Consider the following 25,676-nt stretch of genomic DNA (forward strand, 5'->3'; position numbering starts at 1 on the left):
CAACCTTATAAAGCAGCAGAAAATTATTTTACTTGATTAGTACTTTCATTCTTATTATAATCGTTACGTCTACGTCTATCTTAATAACATTAAGTAATTAACAAATAAGTCAGTGTATTTGAAATCCCTAAATGTAATGACAACCTGTAGGTAATTGCGTTGAATGCAACGATGTAATAATTTTTGCTTAACCATATTAAATACCTAACAGCATAACTGCCATGCTAACAACGTGGAATATATAAACGTTCGTAGAGACTACAATCTGTGTCGTCGTATCGGCAGAAATGAGATAAAGATTATAATTTTCAAGACACCAATAATACAAAAATCTCTACGAATAAATCTTGTAGAAATTGATAAACGTTGAACGTGTACAGCACATACAAAAGACTGTATCTATTGAAAATTTATTGCTAAATTAACTGTGAAATTTGTGTGTTTTCAGACGAAACGTGTTTAAAGCATTTGGATTTGTGTTCTTCGTTTTTATGTTTAAACGGAAGATGTGTAAATAAAAAAATGTGCGAATGTCGCGAAGGTTTCTATGGAAAGTTTTGCCAACACCGTAATGAATTAATGTTTAATAGAAAATACACAGAGTATTGCATGATCTAATGAAACATTGTGTGTTCTCTTTTTAGATAAAGACAAATGCTTAATAAATAATGGAGGATGCAGTCATTCCTGCAAAAGTTTATTTGGGAACGTGACTTGTACGTGTCCACCGAAGATGAGGTTATTAAGTGATGCAAAAACGTGCACGGGTACAGTACATTTTACTGACAGTTTTATCTCATTAATACGAATTAATCTTAACTGCATTAATTAAATTCCATACAGAAACAGAAAGATGCGTGATAGGAAATAGGATTTATATGGTAAATAAGGTTTTTAAGTAATTTAAGACGATTTTCTGTTGATTTATTTATTTATGAAATTAGAATGGGGATACGTGGAGAGAGAAATGCCAAAATTGTCGATGTAATTTAACCGTTATACAATGTTCCAATATATTTTGTCCGACATTAAATTGTGGCAAAGTAAGTTTGTCTTTAAAAATGATTTTCAAACTTTCGTGATAATTTGATAATTTGTTTATAAAATTGATCTGTCTTCAAGAATGAATTAATGATACAAGAACCCGAGACATGTTGTGCCGTGTGTATCCCAAGTAATGATCGTTATTATTATTACGTAATCAGTGATGCCATTCAAAAGAATTTTTCACAAAAGTCAGTTGTTTCTTTAAACAGTATATAATAATTATCTTAGTCTTCAGTATCTGCTAACTGGTGCAAACTGATTGAATGGCATCACTGTACTTATTTTTTACTTTATTTTATAACGGATAATGACACGCCATTTTAGATTCACGCCACTGCGGTATCGAGAATAACAGATTTCGAACATTCGATTTGTCAACATTTACTCACAAAGGAATGTGCCAGTATGCGCTTCTACACGATTGCTTTGAAGGACAATTCAGTATCAGATACGAAAAGTCGGGAAGTAACACCACACACAACGATTTCATCATCATCGCTAATTGTGCAAAGTTGAGGATCACCGCAGAGGGCACGTGTATCGTCGACGACGAAACAATAGAACTTCCATACGTCATAAATGCTAACATACGAATCACCAGAGATAATTTGGATAATTCTTTAACAATTTCGACTAAACCCTACGTCACCTTCGTTTGGTACTCATCTACAAAGGTTAAAATATTTATAAACCAAAACGGAAAGGGAAAGTTTGTGGATTGTGTGGGAATTTCAACGATGACCAAGAGGATGATCACGCGACTCTGCCTTCAAAATTGATCTGGGTAACGATAATTTTAGATTAAATTAGAGATTTCTAGTATTAGCGTGCAAGATATAAAAACACTGAAACTGTTTCAGCCATCCACTTATAATAAGGAGAATTGTGGAAAAATCCTGACTGTGGATAATCGAACAGAAACGCCAACGGGACAGGGACAAGACTACACGCAGGAACCGGATTATTATGACTACGTAACAAAAAAGCCTGATAGTAATATCGACGAAATTATCGATAAGCTCATGAAACCACTGAAAATTGTGGTTTTCTCCTTCACCGCGGCAGGATATTTATTTGTAATTTTATTATTTCTATTTCTATTATATAAAGAGAAACGAAATGCCGATTTGATAGAGTGAAAAAATTAAAACAAAATTAAAATAATACTAAATTTATTTCTCCTGTTTTTGTGACCTTGTAAAGTTAGCATCGTGATGCAGATGTTATGATTGTGGTTTTTGTATTATTTGTTTACTATTGTGAGTGAATCACACATACACACATATATATACTTTATATTACATACATACAAGAAAGACATTGGCCGTACACGAAGTGTTTAGCCGGCAGAAAAGAGGGTGAGGGGAAGGAGGGATGAGGAGAAAATAGACAGTAGAGAAAGGTAGGATCCCTCCGAACGGCGTACATAAAGCTACACTACCCTCTGTTTGATGTTAGCATGCAGTTTTTAGGCTGCGAGGCCATAGTCCCCGGACGGGTCTAAAAGAAAACCTGAGTGTAGCGCCAATAATTGTGCTGTCACGAATAGCTAAGTATAGAAGTGAGTGCCAAGCGGCTGTTAGTATGAAAACTTATATCTACTTAACGCGATCGCAAATCTTAATACTACTTTACAGCTAGACAGACAGCGCGAAAAGCGAACAAACCCTAATCTAATTTAACCAAACCGGAAACCAAGCCAAGATTCCCGAATCTAACTTAGATCTAGGACTAACCGTATTTATACTGAAAAAAGAAGGCAGAAAATAAGAATTAAAATATAAAGTTGAAAGGCAGCCATATACCAACAGTTAAAACAAAGCGAGGGAAAGCTAATCGCCATCCGTGCCCCCGGAGTGAGTGCTCTCAGGAGCCCCACTAAGAGAGTTATGGAACATTGTATGCGTGTGAATGATGGTATTTTGTTTCAGATGTTCGTTCCAGTTTGAAATTTTACGTTGAAAACGTCAATCCTATTAGATCCAAATGTAAATTTCCAAAAAATCATTGGTATAAATTGCGTAATACGAGAAATGTGATATAAACATTGGCTGTTTATCGCCAATACAGTGTATTTATACACCAAATTAACTTATTTCTTACTCTATCACCATGGAAATTGCATAACTTTGTCCAAATTTCGGCAAAAAACAAGCAACTGTTTATGAAAATACAGGATGTCTTCACTCGATTGGAAAACATTCAGTCATCGATTGCTTAAAATTGCAACACAATTGAATAAAAATAATGTGACCGCGTGACCGACACTTTCGTTTTAGTATCAGTTCTCATTCGGGTGATGAAATTAGGGCCCGATAGCGGTCGAGATTTGAAGGGGCGTGAAATTTTCCGCAATTTCTTCACTCGGACGAGGGCGATCTCCCCCCTTATCAGAGTGCCCTCGTATTTCGGTGCCACATTCCATCATTTTAGGGGTCGAGAGAGGCCCGTACACACCTTTTTCCGGTATTTTATTAGTCTAAAAAAACAAATTTTGTGAACAATACTTTCCAGATCGGTTTAATGCTTTGTAACTGTTAAATTCAATTGATGCGGGGGTATTTCGCAGCTGGTGCATTAAATGAGAGATTGTAGTTAGTTTACGACAATACCCGGAATATGTAGTGTCTAAAAAACAAGGTAATTGGGCCTGAAATCCTGTATCTACACCAGCAAACTTTTGATACAATTATACATATATTGAACAGAAAGTAATATCCTGTGTTAAAAATAATACATTATTTTTAACACAGGATAAGACATTGCTTAATTAAATTCCGTCTTTAATCGCGTTACTTAAACCCATTTTTGTCGATATTGCGATACGAAGTATCGTTTACCTAACAGACTCGTTTATTATAAAATTAAAATAGAATTATTTTGAAAGGAATAAAATTAAAAACTTTGTTTATTTTATTCAGTTTCAGGCTATAATTATGCTCGAATTTCGTCGTTATACTCGTATTATTGGTTATGAAGGGAACTTCGATCATCATCGTAATTAACGACGAAGCCCGGTTCGAAGGTGAGAATTTAAAATAAACAATAATTTTTGAAGGAAGTTTCCTCCATTATAATGATGATGATTCTTCTATCATCATGGTAACACGATGATAGAAGAATCATCATCATCATTAGTATAATGGGCGAAGATAACAATTTGATACAACGTATCTGTTATTTATCATAATTAATTAATGACGATGATGATGATTCAAATTAGGAATATTTATCATCATAATGGAAGGAAGGATGATCCCTTCAAGCATTAGTTCGCTTTGTACGCTACCTTCGAAGTGATGATAAAGATTAATTGATAATTGACGATGATAAAATCATCATCATAAATTCAAGGATGATTAAATCCTTCACAATATAATTAATTTTATATTATAATATAAACTAAATTAAAAATTAGCAACAAAAAAAAAAAAACACTTTAACAAGTATCAATTAACAAAAAGATCAGATTTTGCGCCCAACATTTTAAAAATGACTTTAAACGTTGACATTAAACGCGAGTTATTAATTAAAACCACACCAAGAAAAAAGTTGTCCCTTCTATAAATATTAGTTCGCAACTAATCGATACTCTGGCGAATTAAAATTCCGTACACACCGTTCTTGTGTTCTTTTTTCGGGCAGACGTATTTCTCCCTCAAGGTAATTATGGAGGACACTCATTAACCATTGGCTATCGATTATAATCGATAACCAATAGCGGGGAGGGAATCGAATGGAGGACAAGCATATATCCACCGGTTGCGTGCGTAAATTATGCATTTGTAAAATTCTCCAAAATGGTAAGGCCTAATTTTGTCTTTTCTTTAAAAATTCCCAATTACTTATTTGTCTTTTTTTAAATTTTAGACGACTTACACGGATAAAGGACCGAAGGTATGTTTTCTAGTGTGTAATTTTCGCGCGTGTGGGCTTTAATTTGGGCGCAAACAGTAAGAAAATCGCTTTTTTTTTAATCGAAATGTTCGATTTTACCCCTTTTTAAATGAAGTCAGAACGTATTTTATTGTGGAGGGGGGGGGAATTGCGTTTTTTTGAAAATTACAATTTAAATTTTGTATTGTTTTTTTTAAACAATGCTTAAGTAGAGAATTTTTTTTAAAAATTGTAATTAGAAATGACATTTGAAATTGTAGCGTAGTTTTAGAAATGTTTCGCAGTTTCGACTGCCAAAAAATACAACTTTAATAAATTCCGTTTTTCGGGGGGAGGGAATTCGTGCGTGACTTTCACCCCGCTACACAATTACGCATTTACTAAAGATATAACCAATGTTGAACTTGTGAAAGCCTAAATATCACGCTATCTTTATCTTTGACCCCGTTGACCATCGCCGAAAGGTCAACCAGATTGGGTAATTTACGGTAGCGATTGAGATAAACAGGCGAGTTCACGTGAGGAAATTATTAATTCCTTTACGTCTACACTTGGAAAACGTTTCAATTGTTAATTTACGAACGAAATTTCTTGTCCGTTATCCTAGCTACACCCTAAAATAACCGATAAGAGGGGTTAAAAATGGATAATGCTCACATTTTTTGGGGGGCACGCGGATTATTTCGGGTTCGATCGTCACTCCAAATTCGAGCGTGTGAACGTAATAATCCATTCCTGTAACATAAATGCAGACTTAAAACGAGATTTGAGGAGCGAGTCCGTTTGTCGTACCTAAAAAGAACCACGAATCTTAAAAAAAAGCAGAAAGTCTCAACCAGAAATTATTTAATTTTTAAACTTATAAAACGTCACACTATCGGATGATCTGTTACGTTTACGATCGGCCGTTACGCAGGTTGAAAGTTTAAATATTTTGATAGCGATAAGATAGCCGTTTCGAAATATTCTCGAGCTCGCCCACTATTAAATTAGTGAAATGGAGGGAGGGGGGTCGATCAGCTGCCACGAATCCGATGACAGGAGGAGGAAACACGTTCATTCACGAGGAAGCGCGCGAGGGGGACATTAACATGCAAAAAGCGTTTCGGTGACTGGCGTGACCGAAATAAAAACCGGTGGGTGACGTATCCATTAGACACCATCCGAACGTTGGGGGTGCGTAAATTGCCTGGTGATAGAGCCGTGTTTCACTCGTAGGCGCGTCGGTATGGTCCTCATATTGTGTAATTCGGTAATTATTTACGAATTTCTGATAAGATTCCGTATCGATACGGAGGATGGTCGATTTAAAAGGTCAAGGAAAATTTTTTTCTAATCTGTCGCGTGAAATTTCGGATGATTAAATTGTGCCATTTCGAAGAAAACGGGCGAAATGGCACAATTTAATCATCCATTTAATTTAATCATAATTACAATAAGATTCGTAACACGTGAATTTTTTTTTTTTTTTTTTTTTGCTGTGTCTGATCCGAATGAAGAGCCGTTGAGACTCTTGCGGGTTGATAAATTGATAAGATGAGTTTGAGGGGGGGTGAAATTCCTTGTATCGAGTTTTAGGTACAAGTAATTTCGCCTCCAATCCTGGTTTGGTAGAATACGTGGGTCATCTGACTAGAGGAAGCATCCCAAGGACTTTCTATGGGAAACTAGCCCCTTTTTAGGTGTTAGATACGCAAAGAACACCGGAAAATCACGCGGAAATTTAACGAGGTCGCGTGTTCGGCTGTTTTATCCGCGCGACCATCGGTGGGCCTTCAAAATCTCGAGTGGTATATCGAATTTTCGTCCCCTATAGACTTCGAGCCCTATTTACCTGTTCGGATACTTAAACGTTGCGTTTTTTACTTGTATATTTAGCCCGAAGCTGGCAAATTCCTCAACTTTGATCACATCACGTTTTGGGTTGGAAATGCGAAACAGGTTAGACGAATTTCTTACATTATACGTCGAAACCTCTTGTTTTAGTAATTATAACAAAGAATGTAAAATACTTTTTCAGGCAGCTTCGTACTATTGCACCAAGCTAGGATTCGAACCGTTAGCTTATATGGGTTTAGAAACCGGATCCAGGGAGGTGGTGAAGCACGTAGTGAAGCAGAACAGAATTTATTTCGTTTTCGCCTCGGCCCTGATGCCGGGAAATAAAGGTAAACTACGATTTTCCTCGCCGTGTGACGTGTAATACGAGAAAGGTGGTTGATAATTGATAATTGCAGCTATGGGAGACCATCTTGTAACTCACGGAGATGGAGTCAAGGATATTGCATTTGCGGTGGAGGATTTGGATGCTATCGTGAAGGTATGCTAATTAGACGTGTATTATTAACACGCGCGTGAATTGAAAGAACAATTAATGTTGTTTTCTGCAGTGTGCGAGACAACGCGGAGCGAGAATTGTGAAGGACATATGGGAAGAGAGAGACGAACATGGCTCAGTTAGATTTGCCGTGGTTCACACTGTAATTTATTTATTTTTACTCGATAATATGAAATTAATTTTTTTTTTGTTTGTAAGTTAATTACTGTTCTGTTTAGTTTGGAGACACGACGCACACCTTGGTAGAACGATCTAAGAACTACAATGGATTATTCCTTCCGGGTTACAAGAAACCTCTTCTCGGAGATTCTCTGCTCTCGAAACTGTAATTATTGTTCATGCAAAGAATTCGTACGGATTATTATTAACTAAAATTAATTTCTGCACCCCTAACAGACCTAGTGCAAAGCTGGATTTTGTGGATCATTGCGTGAGTAATCAACCAGATAACATGATGGTTCCGGTTACGAAGTGGTTTGTATCATCTTTTGTCTGTTTATAACACGAACCTCGAGACTCCAATATTCAAGATCTGGTCATAATCGAAATTCTCCCACCAGGTACGAGAACAGCTTGCTCTTCCATCGCTTCTGGTCCGTCGACGACAGCCAGATCCACACGCAATTTTCGGCACTCAGGTCCATCGTGGTCACCAACTACGAAGAAACTATCAAGATGCCCATTAACGAGCCGGCTCCCGGGAAGAAGAAGTCACAAATTCAGGTATGGCCCCCCTCCCGTTAAACACAGCCGCGAACGTGTTACGTCATACGATAACGTTTAATATCTTAGGAGTACGTAGATTACTACGGAGGACCGGGAATCCAACACATTGCATTAAACACCAAGAACATAATCGAAACGGTTAGTAAATCAATTAAATTACAAAATTATTAATTTGGATGATGACACGTTTATCATCCTTTAAAGATAAGGAATCTGAGAGAAAGAGGAACGGAATTTCTGTCTGTCCCGGACACTTACTACACGACACTTCGAGAGAACCTGAAAAACTCCAAAGTCACGATAAAAGAGGATTTGGGAATGGTACAGTAATTTCCTTCCATCCGAGCTCAATTGCGATGCAAGAGATCCAATTTAAGTTTCTCTTTACAGCTTCAAAAATTTAAGATCTTAATCGACTACGACGATAACGGATACTTGCTGCAGATCTTCACTAAACCTATGCAGGATAGACCCACCCTCTTTTTAGAGGTCATACAACGTCACAATCATAGTGTAAGTATCAGTTGTCTCGACAGGATGTTCGAATTTCTTTCCTTCTCCCGACAATACAACCACAAAGTTAAACATCGAATCTCTCTCCTTATGGGCAATATTATCACTCTCGAGCTAAATTACCCATTGAAAGAAGATTTTAATACTTGATATCCACAAATGTAAAACAACAAGGAATTTAGAAGAAATTACTTTTAGAAGAAATTAATTAATTAATTAATGTTTATTGCACCGAACTAACAATAAGAACTCAAACTAGGTGTAACAATAAAATTATTGTGTGACGACTATAACAAGATGGCAAGTTAGGAGCTTATTTCCTTGACATTTCAGTCGCAAAATAGTTGTATTTAGTGAGATTCTTTGAATTATCTTTCATCACACCGAACCAATTGAAAAGTGATTGCAATTTCAAACTAATAACTGTACAGAATATTAGTGGATCGACTGATTTAAACAGCCATTAATTGATCCAATCCTTGAAAATAAGCATTTGAGTTATGCACTTTGTCACAGTATTAAGAAAAACTGTTAAGCAGCATGCACGAATTAAATTCTTATTTTCCAGGGATGGATTGATTAATGGCAGTCTGAATCAGCCTTTATACACATATATAAAGGCTGATATCTGTCATGCAACAGAAAAGGATATTCTTATATCCCTTTCTGTTACATGACAGAAATAACCAGATGCTTTATTGCTGTCAAAAATTTCAATCCAAACAGGACTTTCCTTTAGAAATTTCAGAAAAATACAGAAGACTCCCATATTGACACACTTGGCATCATACCAGTATGTGTGTGTGTGTTATAAGGCATTTCACAACATATTAGAAAAACAGATAATTTAAACATCTGGTGATAAAGGGATTTTTTTCAACAATTTAATGGTTTTGTCTTATGATTTAAATTTAATTCAGGAAGCCAACAACTGTATATTGCTACAGGTTTGTCTTACGTCTTGGTAGATTTTCTCAGTTTATGTTAAAGTCATCATTCTGAATTTCATAATTACAATTCTGTTAACTGATGTCAAAGAAACAAAATATTCTTTAGTAAATTAAGAAATTGGTTTTTATAATGTTAAAACTTTTTCTCCTCTTGTACTTTAGGGCTTTGGAGCCGGTAACTTTAAAGCTCTATTCGAGGCCATCGAATTAGACCAGGCGGCGAGAGGAAATTTATAAATGGAGACGCAGGAAGGTCGTTTCTGCCGACGGGACCGAGCCGAAGGGCGTGAAATGCTAAAAGCCGAATACCCAAAAATAGAATGAACGTTTTAAATTTGTCAATGATGAGCTTTCTTCTACCGATAGAAGTATCATAAACTCGGCTGCAATCTATGTAATGTTCGATTCCAATTAGAAATATATTTACATAAAAAATCATTTCCAGTGTGCGTGATGATTCGTTGTTTTCACATGTCTAGATAACTGAATTGTGAGAAACGGGACTGTATTTACGTCGTGAGCCGGAACTCTCGGATATTAAGTTACATGTTCCGCACTACAGAAACAATGCGGAAGGCATAATGTTGTCCTCATAGAAAATATTACATTAACACAATTGAAATTATATATAGTTTCTTAAAAAATGGCAGAAATGCAACGAATTGATTGTAAGTCTTAGTCTTATGATGCCATATAAAATAATTTAACCCCTTACAAATGGTAAATTATTATCAAAAACACATCAAATTTGGTTATTCTGAAGTCAAGCGAAACATTTGCAATAAATGGGTTTATTCCTTTGTATTCCTGTTGTAATGAGAAGATTAGTCACTGCTAAAGAAATTTAAAATTTCAGTAGAATGCCAATTATCTGAGTTGACCAGGGCTTTATTCTTTTTCAATATCATCATCCGAATTTTTGTTAATTAAGAATAAAATAGTGCTTTAATTTAAGTAAGTATGTACTACACAACTGTAAAACAATTGAAAATGTCAGTTTATAAATGCCAGAACTTATAACTGAACAAGTGCAATCATCACGTACGTTGGTACTGTCTCTTTGCAACTGGAAGAAATTTGTATAAATGGACATTTTTTTACCATTGTCGGAACAATGCGCACTTGTTATTCTGACACCGGTTTGAAAATCAAACTGAACATGTCCATTTTTCTTGGATGATAAATAAGCTACGAACACTAAACTTTGGTGGTGACACAATGACGACAACTGGGAACAAAGTGATACATACAGAAAGATGTCAACAACAGTTCCTGTATCCCTTGCATGTGGCAATTTGATTAATTGGCATTTTACTGTTCGTTACTAATTTTGATGACGAGGGTGCAATTTCGTAAATAAGGAGCAATAAAAATATTGGAAGTAAAAAGAATAAAATTTATTTAATTAAGAAAAATATTAGTTTTTCCTGTAATTAATCAAAGAACATTTTTTCTGAAGTAGAGTCGAGTCAAGTCAATTAAATGAAATTCCATAAATTTAGCTCGAGTGAGCATTACAAATATCGAGACTAAATGGGTGAGAGGGTGAAGATTTCTAGTGATGAGAACAAAGTTAAATCAAAGATTACTGTATCATTAATTTGAAATGTGTGCTCAAAGCAGTTAAAATGTAATTAAATATTTAAAAAGCAAACATTATAAATTTAACTATTTTTTTTAATATTATACAAAAGAAAAACAACAAACATAATTATAATGCAATCAAAAATATGTCTGTATAAATATATTTAATTTACCTATTACACGATGAAGTTCTATCAAATTTCAAAAATTTGCCGACGTAACAAATATTTTACAATTGCATCGATTAAAAAAAATAAAATATCCAATGCAATTCTGTATTCTAGATAATCAGAACGTAACAATGTGTGACTGGAATAATATTAAATAACGAGGAAATTGTTTCTTCATAATTTAATGTACGGAAATGTAAACTGTAAATGACTCAAAAATAAAAATGGAATTTTGTACCTGTTTCGAGAAGAGTTCCCTTTAGTGCCGCCATCTTTTAACACGGCTATAGAAAATATAAGATACGGTTCCAAGATGCTCGCACAAAGGATTAAATATTCGATAATGGGAATAAAGTTACTCAGTGGAATATTTGTGCATCTCGCGAGGCACAATAATCATTTGTATTTTCAGTCTCTCATTCCATTAATGCACGGATAATTCCTTTGGAGGTGCCAGAAGATAAAATACGTTAGAGAATCATCATAAAGCTCCGACCGTGAGGACATCGGCACACATTTCGCAAATTCTCACCGGCTTGTTCAGGCCGAACTTCAGTATTGGCATGTCTTTGTCGGAACATTTCGAACACAGTAATCTGCCGCAGTGGCGACTGGAAGAGAGGAAAGTATTAAAATTTAAGAATGCCGTAGTGCATCGAACGAGAATAAAATCGTCAGTCTTACCAATGATGTTTGCGAGTTTTGATACTAAATCTGATGCCGCACTCCATGCAATTCTCGCCATTTTCGCACCAGGGAGGTTCCTTTGGCAGAAAATCTAAAGGTTTAAAAATCAGTATTAAACTAGGTGTAATTATTTCAAACATGCAAATACACAGGGTGGTACACACAATGATCTACTAATAAGATACATTTTGGATCATTTTGTGTCCCATCCCTTAGATTGCATAGAGGACTTATGCATTCTTTTCAATTTAATTGTACATATATGTTGCATGCAATTAAATCGTTTATAACGGATTTTTCAAAATATTTAAAGTCGGATATTAATCTATAATACCTAATAATCTGAACAGGAGTTGTTTTGTCGCTACTTGGAAATTAAAGATGTTTATTCCCTGATGATTGCAGGTACCTAAACAGGCTCCAGCTCGAACTATGGACCGACAGAGATTGCCGTTGCCATTCATGTAAGCCAGTAACAAGGCTGTAAAAAGATCATAGTATCGAATTAAAGAATAATAATGAACACAACTGTTATATACATCTATTACCAATTTTAATTTAATTTTATATATTCTTCGATTTATTAAGTTAGTTTATTAATCCTTTAAAGAGTTACTAATTGCTTCTTACGTGAGTTTCCTTCCGCATCCGGTTTGTTGATGGGATACTCAGGCATGCATTCCATGAACAAATCAAAAATGGCAGCAGCATTTTCTTTGCCGTACTGTGCCAAAACGTGAAGCGAATTTTGCCCCCTAAAAATTAACAGATCATCATCAGTATTTCACACAAAAACACCTTACGTAATTAAATTTAAATTTTTTGTTGTAAAATAGTGGATAATTTTGTATCAAATACGTACACAAAGGGACATAGTTTGTTTATTTTAGCAGTTTGGTAATAATTCTATTTTTTAAACGTCTGTAGAACCGATTAATTGATCCACAAACTGAGTTATAAAATTACATACAAAACAAAATTTAATGATCAGTCTTGATGTATAGTAGAATCTATATTTAACATCGCTTTAATCCAAAAAAAACTAGTTTGGTAGACTATCTCAGATTTCTGGTTAGAAAATTACAACTTTATTTCACAAAAGATAATTTAGTTAATATTTCAGAGGGCATGTTAATCGACCCTCAGTGGTACAGATTAACAGAGGGGACCTCTAACACGTTGAACATAGTAATAATAGCATAGCACAGTCTAAGATTTGTTGTACTGTTTTGGATAAATTGGTTTTATACTGGATAACACCATTTGTCAGGATGTTTTTTTATAAGTTATTGATGTTAAGAATTTAATTGCTAATTTAATATTTTCAAATTGCAATATGTTATAATATATTAAACACTTGTAAGAACTGATACCCTCCCACTTTAATTGTAAAAATGGAAAAATGTACATAAATACTGGATAAGTGTAAGTTTTTTAGGAAATTCTTAGATGGAATTTGATGTGTTTTATACCAGGGGTGGCCAACTTTTGTGCACATAAGATCTACTTTTTATCGTAAAAATGTGTCGCGATCGACTTGTTGTCATAGGCATAGTCTATGCGGGGAGGGGGAAGTGTGAAATACACACTATGTTTATACACTGTTACAGTACGAAGTGCACTCACTGCTTATGAGTCGAGTCATAACTGCATGCATATAGTTGCGTTCGGTTACAAATATAATACATTAAGTCAAGACATCGCTAGCGATCGACCAAAATTGGCTTGGCGATCGACTTGTTGGCCACCCCTGTTTTATACCATTAAATTTTATGGAATATTATATGTTTTAAACCACCATAATTTGTAATTTATATTTTTTTTTTAAATATATAATATAGTGGATTGTTATGTATATCTATGGAAGATGCAAATGTAGAAATAGAATTTTTAATTTGTGTCCTTATAAGATATGTAAGTGTTTGTTGTGTAAAAAATATTTTCATAATATTTGAGTAATGTCATGTCCCTAATTATAATGTTGGTTTTTCAAACAGCACTGAAGAGGGGTTGTAAACTTACACCAACCCGAAATGCATTTGTATAACCTGATGTATAATATAAGTTCAATTTGTGAAATAAAGCTGTAATTTTCTAACCAGAAAGCTGCGAGACAGTCTATCAAACACGTTTTTTTGGATTAAAGGGACGTTATATATAGAAATTGAATAAACAGCAACCCCATATTACATTAAGTACAGTAGAATCAATGTAGAAATCCTTCAAAGAACTGTACTAAATCATTCACTTTATCACAAGTTATCTACACAGGGTGTTCCATGAGATGATGGCAACTTTTTGTGGTGTGTTGTAAAGGCCTAGGAGTGGAGAACCTTTTTGAGTCTGCATGCCATATTATAAGCATACTTAGCTTTAAAGATGTTTTACGTGTGTCAAAGTTTTAGACTTCGAAAATGATATTTAAAAAATTAAATGAATATGCTTTAATTAACGTAAAAAGGCTGATTGAAATAAAGGATGATCAGACCATAAACCAAAAGGATAACTGAAAGAGACAGATGATCGTATGATACATTACGGTCCACTTTGGGCACGTGTGCCATAGGTTTGCCGCCCCTGGTCTAGGGGATCTAAAAATGTACTATAAACAGAGCCCTTCAAATGGATTGTTTCAGTGGTAGAGGGGGGATTATGTTCAGACTATCTACCTCTTAGGTGTTGCGAAAAGTCTCGATCTTGCTGCCTTTTGGCTTCTGTGCCATAATAAAATGCCAAGGAATGCAAGCAATTTTAAGTTTTTTGTAAAAATGTAAGGTTTGCATTTCAGATATCAGCTTTTCTGCTATTATCATACTTGTCCTATTGAACTAGAATCATATTTTGTTGGTCTAATCTAAATGTCCCTCCTCTATCTCTAACATATTTTTCCTTACTACTACTTTTGAAAATTACTTTAAGTTATCTGTTTATTTTTGTTTCATCTTTTATTACAAGATGATCTAATCCAGGTCTGCCTCAATGGGTGAGATGACAAGGAAACTGCATCAAGCAGTAAAATGAGCATTAATTCATATGTTTCTGTGTCTTTATTGTAAAAATCAGTATGTAAAATGTATACAAGGACTTATTTCATTAACAGGATGTATTATACTGGTGACCTGGTTCAGAAAAATTTAAGAAAAACTAGTCGTTATTTTTCACCTGCACAGACATTTTACATACTAATCAGTAAAATGAACAGTCAAAAATGTTCAAAAAGAGGAAAAAACTAAATAAAAATAGACACTTGCCAATCAGAATGAATGGAACCATGACAGTATTTGTATAAAAGTAAACAGTCAAAGTATTTGATACATTGGTGAAACTCGCAAATTCCAATCTGAACCTAGCAACATTAGCATTAGGGGTAGAAAAAAGATTAGAGTTTATTTAGAATAAGAAACATTTTATCTAATTCTTTTAATATTTTTTCTAAATGGAAAGAGACAGTCATAGCCCATATTGGCAGACAATAATCGAGTAGAGACTGAATATTGGCAAAATAAATGGATCGTAAGACTGTTTTTGAGGAAATAGTTTTGAAAAAACACTGAAGAATTCTATGATGAATAGATAGAAATTTAATAATCTTATCAAATGTCTTTTGAAAGTAAGTTTAGGATAAAAAATGATCCCGAGGTCATTATAAGAATTAACATATTTTATGGGATTATTATAAATATAGAATGTGAGCAACTGAGGATTACAAATGAGTGAAAAACACACGATTATTTTTTGTATATTAATTTTTAGGTTAGCTTTTCCTAAAAGGAAAGATGAACAGAGTAGATCAGACTGAAGGACATGCGGGTCATGGTTAATCAATTTAATGTCATCGGCATATGATAATATAGGAGAAGTAACATGATTAAGTATATTGCTTTAATAAGCTGAGAAAAATAGGCTACTTAAAGTAGAACCTTGTTGAATTTCCACACAAGGGAGAGAAATCCAAAAATTTGAAATGACCAAGTTTAATTTTACAGGTACGTAAGACAGGATTGATTGATAAGCAGGATCAATTTTGAAGTGATCCCCGAGTATTGAGAGAAGGAGATTGGAAATTACAGAATCAAAGGCTTGGCTAATATCTATACATATTATAAAGACAGATTGCTTACTTTCAAAATTCTGAAGGATTAATGATATCGTTTCAAAAAGATTGGCGGTGGTGCTGAAATGGTATTACTTTAGATAAAATTGTTGAATATAATCTATGATATAAACAAATTTTGAAAACTTTCAACATGGCAGATGAAATGGAAATGGGACTGACAGAGTTTTTCTTTTTTAGGCACAGCTATATACTTGTTTATGAATAGTGCATACAATAGTGGCTGTGCTGGAAGTGTTCTCTATTGGCAACTGTTCTGGAAGCTGAGATGACAAAAATTGGTTTTGCTTCAGATGCAAGTTTTCATCCATGTACCTACTAAATGTATCACTATATATTGATATGTTATGCCAGCCTACTGTTACAAAACTAATTTCAAATTCTATTTTCCGCCTCATTATTCCACTTGTTCATCTAAATGTTGCCGTCTCAATTCCTGTGCCCTTGTAACACATTCTTTCTACTCTATCTGACATAACTACTTTTCTATAAGACTTTTCTGTTAATCTAATCAAAACTATTGCAGACAAGTCCATGCCTTCAGTTTTGCCATTGTGCATTTATCGCATACATTATCATCTTTTTTCCGGTAAGATTAATTTAATTTTACTTAATACATTCCAAACTATGACACTAAAAGCAATGATCATCACACAAACAGATACTTATGTAAAAAACACAAATGGAGAGTCACACCTCATGTTAAATGCTTCTGCATTAATCCTAGATTCCGTCAAAAGCGTCCGACAGGTGGCAATGTTTCCTTCTCGGCAGGCCAGGTGGAGTGCTAAATGCCAAAACAAAATATAATTAAGAAAATAAACATTTTAAAAAGCAAATAGTTAAGGCAATCATTAAAATAAACATTCACCATTATTTAAATTATTGTCGACCGCATCGAACATAATTCCATTCTCTAGCAACACGCTGCATAGGGTATGACGGTCTTTAATGGCAGCCAAGTGGAGAGCGCTCTGTTTTTGAGGTGTCAAATCGTTTATGTTGGCTCCTGCTAAAATCTATTAAAAGATATTTTAAATTTACAAAACAAATACGAAAATATATTATAATAATGAAAATTGTGTTTCATATTTTATACTTTATTTTATCGCTCCTCCTGGTTTTTGACCATTACTTTTAGTCCTTTTTTTTTTTTTTAAATTGAGATTTTTTAAAAAGAGGAATTTGTGTTTAAAATAGCCATGTTTTGGAGAGGAGAAGAGAAACAGAATGACACCGTTTATCCCAATTCACAATGCGTAATACATCCATATTGTCGAAAAACTAAAACGTAGAGCATGTCACAATGGTCATCAATACAACTAAAAATAGTCCTCAATTATCTGATAGTAAATACATGTAGTTGCTCTCGGATTAATTGAAATTTTGTCAAAGCTCAAGGTCTTGTTGTATCCTTTAATTAATGACTCTTCAGAAGCTTCTTAAGTAAATTTGAGCTCTTAGGATATTTGACATTTCTCCAGGCACATATTCTATGCAATAAAAGATAAACAATGAGGCTCTAAACAAATTTTTTAGAGAAGTATTTGCAAAGGTGCATTCCTAATGAAAGAATTTTCATGAAGTATTATGTAAAACCGGTAAATTGAGGAACCTTCTCTACGATACTAGAAACAATTGTAAATTTTCTCATTTTGTTCCTTCTAGATGAAACAATAGAGAATCTGCAATTGTTTATAATTACTGTATATATAAAAGGATGAAACTTATAACTTCAGTTACAAGAAACAACAATCTCTTTTAACATTTCAAAACAAATGTATCATTTTGCAATAATTTTTATTAGAAGAGACAAATTTTTCACACTTGTGCAATGTGATCAAAGTTTCCTTCAAGGCATTGACAGGATTCAGTCACACCCAACCGACTTCATGAATGTAAATTGGTGGCATATTAGAAGTTTCAAATGTAATCTCTCAAGTCCATAGTAACTAAAATAAATGTTAAAGTATTCAAATAATAATGACCATATAAATAATTTTGGGATAGTTTAATGTCTTTATCCTTTTTTAAGATTCCAACCAGATAGATGATAAACGGTTCAGGTAAGTGTTAGAAATTTAAGTGTCTCTGACAACATGTAGCAGGACTGCTCAGTGTTGTAAACTCGTAATGTTACTAAGTTTATTCCTTGCTAGAAAACTTTTACATTTGCTTCCCTTTTTTTCTGTATTTCTGTTTTACATATATATATATATATATATATATTGTAAAATACAAATACAGGAATTTATTTGTTATTCCTGTTTAAACAATTAAATAGCAACATGCATATGTGCTCCTATATAATGATTTATCTCTAGAATAATTATAATAAACAATTAACTGAACTGATTGTATTTATTTCCCTCAAAAGATAAACTGAGTATTACTTGATATGGTTGAAAAAGACATATACCAGGTCTGTACAGAACAGTTTTGGTATACTGGACAAATCTTGTATTTGGCCCATTGATTCAACATTAATTATAAAAATAATCTGTGCGCTTTTAATTCTACAGACTCATTTTGGAGCCCCCAAGATTGGCACGTGTCACCTTAATTAAAATACTAAAACATGTATAAATATTTCCAATGAAAATAGCTTAAAAGTTAACAGTTGTTTGTGTTACAGATATAGTTTTTTACCTTTTATCCGAGTTATAATCTCAAAAGAATGTTTTAACCGAATGTATACCGTTTAACATTTCATTCTACCCATTTCCTAATAACAGTCTTTTCCACTGGTAATTATTAATATATTTACAATTATTTTTATATAAAACCTCACATAATGTTTCAAATAACATTGATACAATGATATCAAGATAAGCAATTAAAACACTTCAAACTTCTTGAAATGCTGTATCAAAATAAAAGTTTTACATAGAAAAAATTTGAGAAACTTACTAAATTTCTAACAATAATCTCAGATCCGGCTTCTACTGCCAAGTGAAGCGGTGTTAGCTGCGACGAATCTTGTACTCTCGAATGGATATTTACATGAATGCTTAAAAGGAACAGTACACTTTCTATGTCCGATTTCTGAATTGCCACATGAAGAAAATTTCTACCTTTATTATCGTGCTACAAAAGAAAGAAAGATCTGTCACAAGACATTGCATTTTAAAACAATAATAATAAATTCAAAATGCTTGGTCATCGTTTTATTGTATGGCACTTCCTAGAGGTCGTAGATGACATGATGTTTGAATGCAGACGGGAGATGAAACTTGGACAATTACTGTATTGATTGGTATACAATTGTTATGTCTTGGATAATAATTAACATAAATCACAGTAATTTAAAATGGTAGGAAGAACATGTACATTAAATTTCATTATTAAAATTTAAAAAAAAAGTATAAATATAATGATATAATATATAAATGTATAATGCTTGATTTTAAAATTGTAAAAAACTCCAAATTTTCAAATTTGATTTTCAGATGTTAAGACTTAAAATGTTATGGAGAACTAATTCTTCATTTTAAAAAACTTCAATTATTACAGATGTTGGCTTTTCCATAATTCAATTATAACAGAATTATAAATCAAAGAATAAGATTAAAAGAAATGTTGTCTTCTCAAGCTTTTACCATACGTGGGCACTAAGGGTCTTTTTATCATGCTCGTCATTAGCGAGATCGAGGCCGAAGTTTTAAACGCGAAAAAGTGTACGTCGGACGTTCGGCACCACTTTCCTGTAAGCCTAGAAGTTTGACAATGGTGTTTGGAAAGTCAGTGGGATCATGCTCAACATTCCTCAACGGCCTCAACCTTGCTATTGATTTCTAAATCACATACCCAACAAATACAGGAAATCTCTGTTACAAAAATTTTTCACTCAAATTCGCATCTTGATCCTAGCATGAGAAGTTGAAAGCTTTACCATCTTGGCCATCCAATCTTCCTAGCTTAGAAAAGTCATTTAAGAGATTAAAATGAAGTTGAACACATTCAATACAACAATATTTTGTTCTATTTTGTAAGAATTTCAGTTGTAAATCATCATTCTAATTGTCTAAGTGAATTGTTTCAAGTTGAAGATGATTAGAATTTGTCCAAGATCATTTTTTAAGAGTGTTGGCTACCCATACAAAGGAGTGATTTAATTTACTTATTTATCTATCAAAAAGATGCTAAGTTTGGCGAACTTTTACGAGGAATAAGATTTAATTTTCCAAAAATATCTTTAAATTGTGACTTTTTTCTCGCAAAACAGCAATTTAATGATCAAAATTCAGATTTAAATGAATAAAACTCGAATTTCATTGTAATAAACTAAAAAATTTAATAATTACAAGGAGAACTGGAGAGGTTGTCATCACCGATTTTGTCAAAATCGGTTACTTGTACTTAAACTCTACCAAAGCCGCATGCCCCGTTATTCAAATATTCTCGAGAAAATCATGATTTAAGTTTTTCTAGAACTATTAATACCTATGAAGAAGCACTGTTCATGTGTTCATGGCAAGGTGTTGCCCGAAGAGGTTAACTTGCAGGTTCAAATCCTTTATGAGTAATTTTATTTTCACATTTATAATTTAATCTTATTGTTATTAAATTTGTTATGTACAATTTTATGCCATTTTTAATTATTAAATTTTAAATTTATTATTATTTATAAAATATCAGGAAATTCAAAAATTATTTTCCAACAACTTAAAGTTTTCGGCACAAAAAATATACGTGCAATAAATACTTACAATTACGTTTGACAAGAATATGACTACATTTTGGGTGATATTTATCATAAAAACAGTTAAAAGCATAATTGTTTGCTGCACCATGCACAAATATCGTTGCTACTTCATTCGCACAATCTTTACATTTCATTCTAATAGCAGACGGTGAAAAACAAACTTCATTAATATTTTTGAAAATATTTCTTTTGCCTGTTATTTGAGATGCAAACAATGCATATTTTAACATGTTACAAAAAACTGGTGCATCCAATTGTTGAAAATTAGACAGTGTATTTTAATAGCATCTTCACGATTTGCTATTTCTCTATCAGTTTTAAGGAGACAGCTACAGTACACTAGTGATCATTGATACAATTGGAAGATCCATATCTCATAAACCAAACACAATATATGCAAAAACATCTTGTATAAAAATTTGTCTGACATGCTTAATGGTTTTATTTATAGTGTCCATCTCTGGGGTCACTGGTGAATGAAACGAGAATCCTAGCTGTCAACTTTGATCGTTTTCCTTTCTGCATCAAAGAGATCAACCCACCCGATGAACTCCAGCGGCACCCTTACCTCTCCGGTAAAAACGAATCATCCTGGCAAAAAGCATAATCTTTGTCTAGTTTTCTTTCTTGATTAGATTAGGCCTACCTACTAATATATTATATACAGTATATAATATATTTTTTGCTGGAAATAGTACTGATGGTGTTGAGTTGTTATAATATCCTCCTATCCTTGCAGAATAATACTCTTTGTGTAATGCCTTAATTAATCATGCCATATCATAAACATGTGAATGATGCTTCTGCATAAATATTAACAGTTCTAGAAAACTTCAATCACAATTTTCTCCAGAATGCCTGATTAGTGGGTCGGCGACATTGATAGAGTTTAAGTACAAGTAAATACTACACGTCCATAAGATTTAATCAAAATCAATGACGACAACCTCCCAGGTTCACCTCGTTAGCATAAGATGTGGATTAATTTTTCAATTCTTTTTAATAAAAAGTTTACAATTATTATTAAATCTTACTTGTTCGGCTGCTTTTGGTTCCCTCGACAGAATAGCTTCGGCCGCTTTATTGTTTTTTATCGTCATGGCGGCAGCAAATGGAGTAAGCCCTTGCTTGTCTCTTAACGAGAGATTTAAAGATGGATGAGCAAGTAACAGAGAGATGATTATTGGAGTTTGATTAATGATGGCGACATGAATTGGCGTTTTCCCTTCAGCATCCTAGAAAATAAAAAATAACAACACAATCTTAATTTTTTGTTTTATTCAATTAAAAGCATTAAAGTTATTCAAATCAACTCAAACTCAAAATTTATCTTTGTAAGTGTCCTTTTCACACTGTGGAACAATATAAGCCATGTAATGGAGTCAATCTTTTTCTCTTGGCTCTTTCTGTCTAAATACTGTAGACCAGTAAAGAGCAAACCTTTCTGGATTGAAGCCACAAGTAATTTTGTACTTTTCTACTGAGCTGCTTGCATTTTTCTTTTAAAGTTGTAAGCTTTAAGGATGCTACATACCAACATTACGTACTAAAATAATATACGCTAATAACATGGAAATTAACACTTTGCTAGCTGATGACACAAAAGATGTGACACTCTCTTATACCAGTAGATTGTGACATTGCCTTTAGAAAAAAAGCAGCTTACACAAGAAAAGATTGTACAGTTCTGCTGTATGCAATTTATTATAAATGATGTGACGTGCAATGATTATACATAGATATTTAGGATCTGTAGAAAAGCATGACAGAGAAGGTGAGTTTAAGAACTTTGTCTTTACCAAAAAGATTAACTAATTCTATTCAAAAACATGAAATCATGCATTACATGCAATGTACAATCCATATACAGAGTTTGTCCAATAAGTACCCGGACTGAAGCCATAAAAAGAAATTTGTTGAAGATATATGTACAGTGAGTTAATAATCTTCAAAATATGACCCTCCTGGCATCAACACACCACTGCCAGCACTTTTTCCAGTCTTCATACGCCCCCTGGAAGTCGGCAACAGCAAGGCTGTTCGGGCACCTGGTCGAAGCAACTTGAATGGCCTCGGTCGTCCTGAAATGATGTCCTTCAGGCTCCTTTTGATCCAAAGGAACAAAAATAAGTTAGGAGGAGTCATATCTAGATTGTAGGGTGGTTGAGGCAGTGTCAACACATTGTATTTGGCCAGTACAATCCTCACAATTTGTAACGTGTGACTGGGTGCATTCAAAATGGAGCATTCATGTATTGGCGATCTCCCTTCGAACGCAGTGAACCCCAATCCTCAAACGAACACTTAACCAGCAATCAGAGTTCAAAATTTCTCCTTGCGGTTGCCGACTTTCAGGGGGCATATAAAGACTGGAAAAAGAGTTGGCAGCGGTGTATTGATGCAGAAGGGTCATATTTTGAAGATTATTAACTCACTGTACATATATCTTCATCAACAAATTTCTTTTTATGGTTTCGGTCCTGCACTTTGGCCACATTTTCATTGGTTTGTGTCACTGTCGGACGTCAAGTGCATTGTTCATCTTCGACGTCTTTCCGGCTGTCTTTGAATTGTTTATGTCACTCAAAAACACACGTTCTGAACATGGCTTTGTCTTTGTAAGACTCATAGATCCTATCAAAAATCTTTGTAGTGGATTTGTAAAATTTGACGGCAAAACACTGCTCAACAGTTCTCTGCATCTTGACTCTCGACATAAGCACTAAACACACAGATTTATAGATTTTTAAAACAGTTTTTAAAATTATTTTAGGTATGTTTTAAATTGTAATTAATGTCAGTTTCTCTGTGAATTTGTTCAACAACAGGTTAGTGTTGAGAAAGTTTCTTTTGTAATGGAATCTTACTTTGTGTTATTTCAATTGTATATAAACACATTGTTTTTTTTTTTGTAGATATCCATATATTTTTATGTATGGCTAATGGGAGAGTTGTGTACTGAAATGCATACCAGTAATAAAGTTGCATTCTAATGATAGAAATATCATTTTGATGTTACCAGTAGCAGTGTGATGAGTCTCAGTTATTTATACTATAGTATTTGAGATATTAGTTTCAACAATTTTCGAGACAAGAAGCTCTTTTATAATATTTACTAGTAAAGTTTAGTTTGAATGTTCTTTGTCACAAATATCAGCTTATTAAGGTTGTGTAAAGGTATAAGGCAAAACAGGAAAATAAAATTATTCTGCTAAGGTCCCTGGGCCATACATCAGGACTTCACAGTTGCTGATGATTGATGTCAACTTTTGATTTTATGGACCTCAATTTAACAGATTTTGGACACAACAGACCAAATCAAACACATCTGGTGGAATAGCAGATATTTTAATTAACAATGTAACTATTAGTGTACAGACTGTCTACCAGCCATCATACTGGAAGTTATTGTATATGTGTCTGTTTGAAAGCAGCCTGTCAGTAGTCAAGTGGATAAAACACTGAACACTGGACTGATTTGACTGGACCAACAGACTGGATGTATGGAGTTTTCTAGGTTTCTTCATATGTCTAAAACCTAAATAAGAGCCAGTTTTCTGTAGAAAGTCCTCACTGGAGATGCCTTTCCCATGACAGATTGCTAAACTGTTTTAAACAGTGAATTCATGTTGCCTTATTCCACGAATTCACTGCTTAAAAATTTCTTGTTTTCCTCATATATATCACAATATACGCTGATTGTATGTTGTAATATCAAGTATAACGTTCATTTTGTAGTTGAACATAATAATATTGTCAGATAATGCCAGTTGTGTTATATTCTACTAGTTCTTTCTATTAGTCTGACAGTTCTTGGGCTATAATTTGAAAAACTGTAGACCTATAAATTCCCACTGTTGTCTGTCTATCTGTTTGTCCTTCCTTAATCTCAAGAATGGAGTTAGATAGATGGAAATTGAGATCAGATATGGAAAGCTTAGGGGCAAGAGGCCGAACTATATATGAACTTCTGGTGCAAACTGAAAGTCCATATATAGTTATTAAAATCAATTAGTTTCAATGAAAAGTTTTTCCCTGAAAGGAGTTAGATGACTATTGCTAATAGAAAAATGTGACGTACCAAGGGCCATACACTACTAATTTGAGGTGGAGAGCATACATTTTAAATTAAAAAATTAAAATATGATTGAAAATTGCAGTCCGGCATTATGATGATGTCACAATAAACAATTGTTCGTTAGAAATGTATTCCTATGGTGTAAGAAAGATTCATTTTAAATACATAAATGAATGATATTTTTTATTCATAAGTTTAAAATACTGCTTTAGTATATTAGAAAACATGTTTTTAAAAATTTATTTTAAAAATTACTATAAATACTTAATATCTTATTTTACATGACGTATTACATAAGCCTGCACATCACTTCATGCACAAAACAGAGTTATTGGCCATAATTATCAACATTATCACTAACACAAAGCAAAGATATATTCACAAACCTGAGCATTAACATTTGCATTATGTTCCAGAAGTGTTTGTACAATATTTTCTAAACCCCATGCACATGATAAATGAAGTGGTGTCTGACCATCATACGCTTCTTCTTCCCCTCTTCCGTCGGGACTCGGTCGCCTCGTTGCATTCATATCGCAACCGCTGTAAAAAGCAACAACAAATACTTAATTAACAGATTAAAAATTTCAGCTCTGTTTGGTTTAAAATAAAAAAATTAAGATTAATTAATCGAATTGCTTAAATTATAATTCGATTCTTATGAATTAGCATTAAAAAGATCTTATAATAATAATAAGAAAATCTCAGTTTTTTAGTCTAAATTATTTCAAAGCCATTCCCTACAATTCTCCTTGTCAATTGAACCATTCTAATCCAAAAATATTTTTAATATATATATATATATATATATATATATATTTTTTTTAGCAAAGAGAAAATTATTTACAGCCAATTTTTAGAAACAAT

At 33.5% G+C, this 25,676-nt stretch overlaps 3 protein-coding genes across 3 annotated transcripts in view; 2 read left to right on the forward strand and 1 right to left on the reverse strand.

Moving 5' to 3' along the window:
• The first annotated feature begins 490 nt into the window (after nucleotides 1-490).
• LOC136978470 (zonadhesin-like) lies at nucleotides 491-2,186 on the forward strand. The gene is made up of 7 exons (XM_067274181.1): nucleotides 491-568; nucleotides 645-767; nucleotides 844-881; nucleotides 945-1,043; nucleotides 1,123-1,174; nucleotides 1,372-1,831; nucleotides 1,908-2,186. Exons 1-6 carry the CDS (start codon nucleotides 523-525, stop codon nucleotides 1,824-1,826), a joined length of 813 nt encoding a protein of 270 aa, XP_067130282.1. The 5' UTR covers nucleotides 491-522; the 3' UTR covers nucleotides 1,827-1,831; nucleotides 1,908-2,186.
• A 2,518-nt stretch (nucleotides 2,187-4,704) lies between these two features.
• Nucleotides 4,705-9,909, forward strand: Hpd (4-hydroxyphenylpyruvate dioxygenase). Its single transcript, XM_067274179.1, has 13 exons — nucleotides 4,705-4,850; nucleotides 4,918-4,944; nucleotides 6,823-6,885; nucleotides 6,965-7,112; nucleotides 7,182-7,264; nucleotides 7,335-7,424; nucleotides 7,501-7,607; nucleotides 7,679-7,756; nucleotides 7,843-8,005; nucleotides 8,075-8,146; nucleotides 8,213-8,329; nucleotides 8,399-8,521; nucleotides 9,634-9,909. Exons 1-13 carry the CDS (start codon nucleotides 4,848-4,850, stop codon nucleotides 9,706-9,708), a joined length of 1,149 nt encoding a protein of 382 aa, XP_067130280.1. The 5' UTR covers nucleotides 4,705-4,847; the 3' UTR covers nucleotides 9,709-9,909.
• A 937-nt stretch (nucleotides 9,910-10,846) lies between these two features.
• LOC136978471 (rabankyrin-5) overlaps nucleotides 10,847-25,676 on the reverse strand; it is a 48,914-nt gene continuing 34,084 nt past the window's right edge. Inside the window, exons 15-23 of the mRNA XM_067274182.1 lie at nucleotides 25,196-25,352; nucleotides 21,766-21,966; nucleotides 18,937-19,113; nucleotides 16,898-17,045; nucleotides 16,723-16,813; nucleotides 12,543-12,667; nucleotides 12,247-12,393; nucleotides 11,910-12,003; nucleotides 10,847-11,836 (exon numbers count right to left, since the gene is read on the reverse strand). Coding sequence (XP_067130283.1) covers nucleotides 11,707-11,836; nucleotides 11,910-12,003; nucleotides 12,247-12,393; nucleotides 12,543-12,667; nucleotides 16,723-16,813; nucleotides 16,898-17,045; nucleotides 18,937-19,113; nucleotides 21,766-21,966; nucleotides 25,196-25,352 — 1,270 coding nt within the window. The 3' untranslated portion in view covers nucleotides 10,847-11,706. The remainder of the gene's footprint in view (nucleotides 11,837-11,909; nucleotides 12,004-12,246; nucleotides 12,394-12,542; nucleotides 12,668-16,722; nucleotides 16,814-16,897; nucleotides 17,046-18,936; nucleotides 19,114-21,765; nucleotides 21,967-25,195; nucleotides 25,353-25,676) is intronic.

The sequence above is a fragment of the Centruroides vittatus genome, unplaced genomic scaffold (assembly GCF_030686945.1).
Source record: "Centruroides vittatus isolate TY-2023 unplaced genomic scaffold, ASM3068694v2 contig_538, whole genome shotgun sequence".
Taxonomy (NCBI): Eukaryota; Metazoa; Arthropoda; class Arachnida; order Scorpiones; family Buthidae; genus Centruroides; species Centruroides vittatus.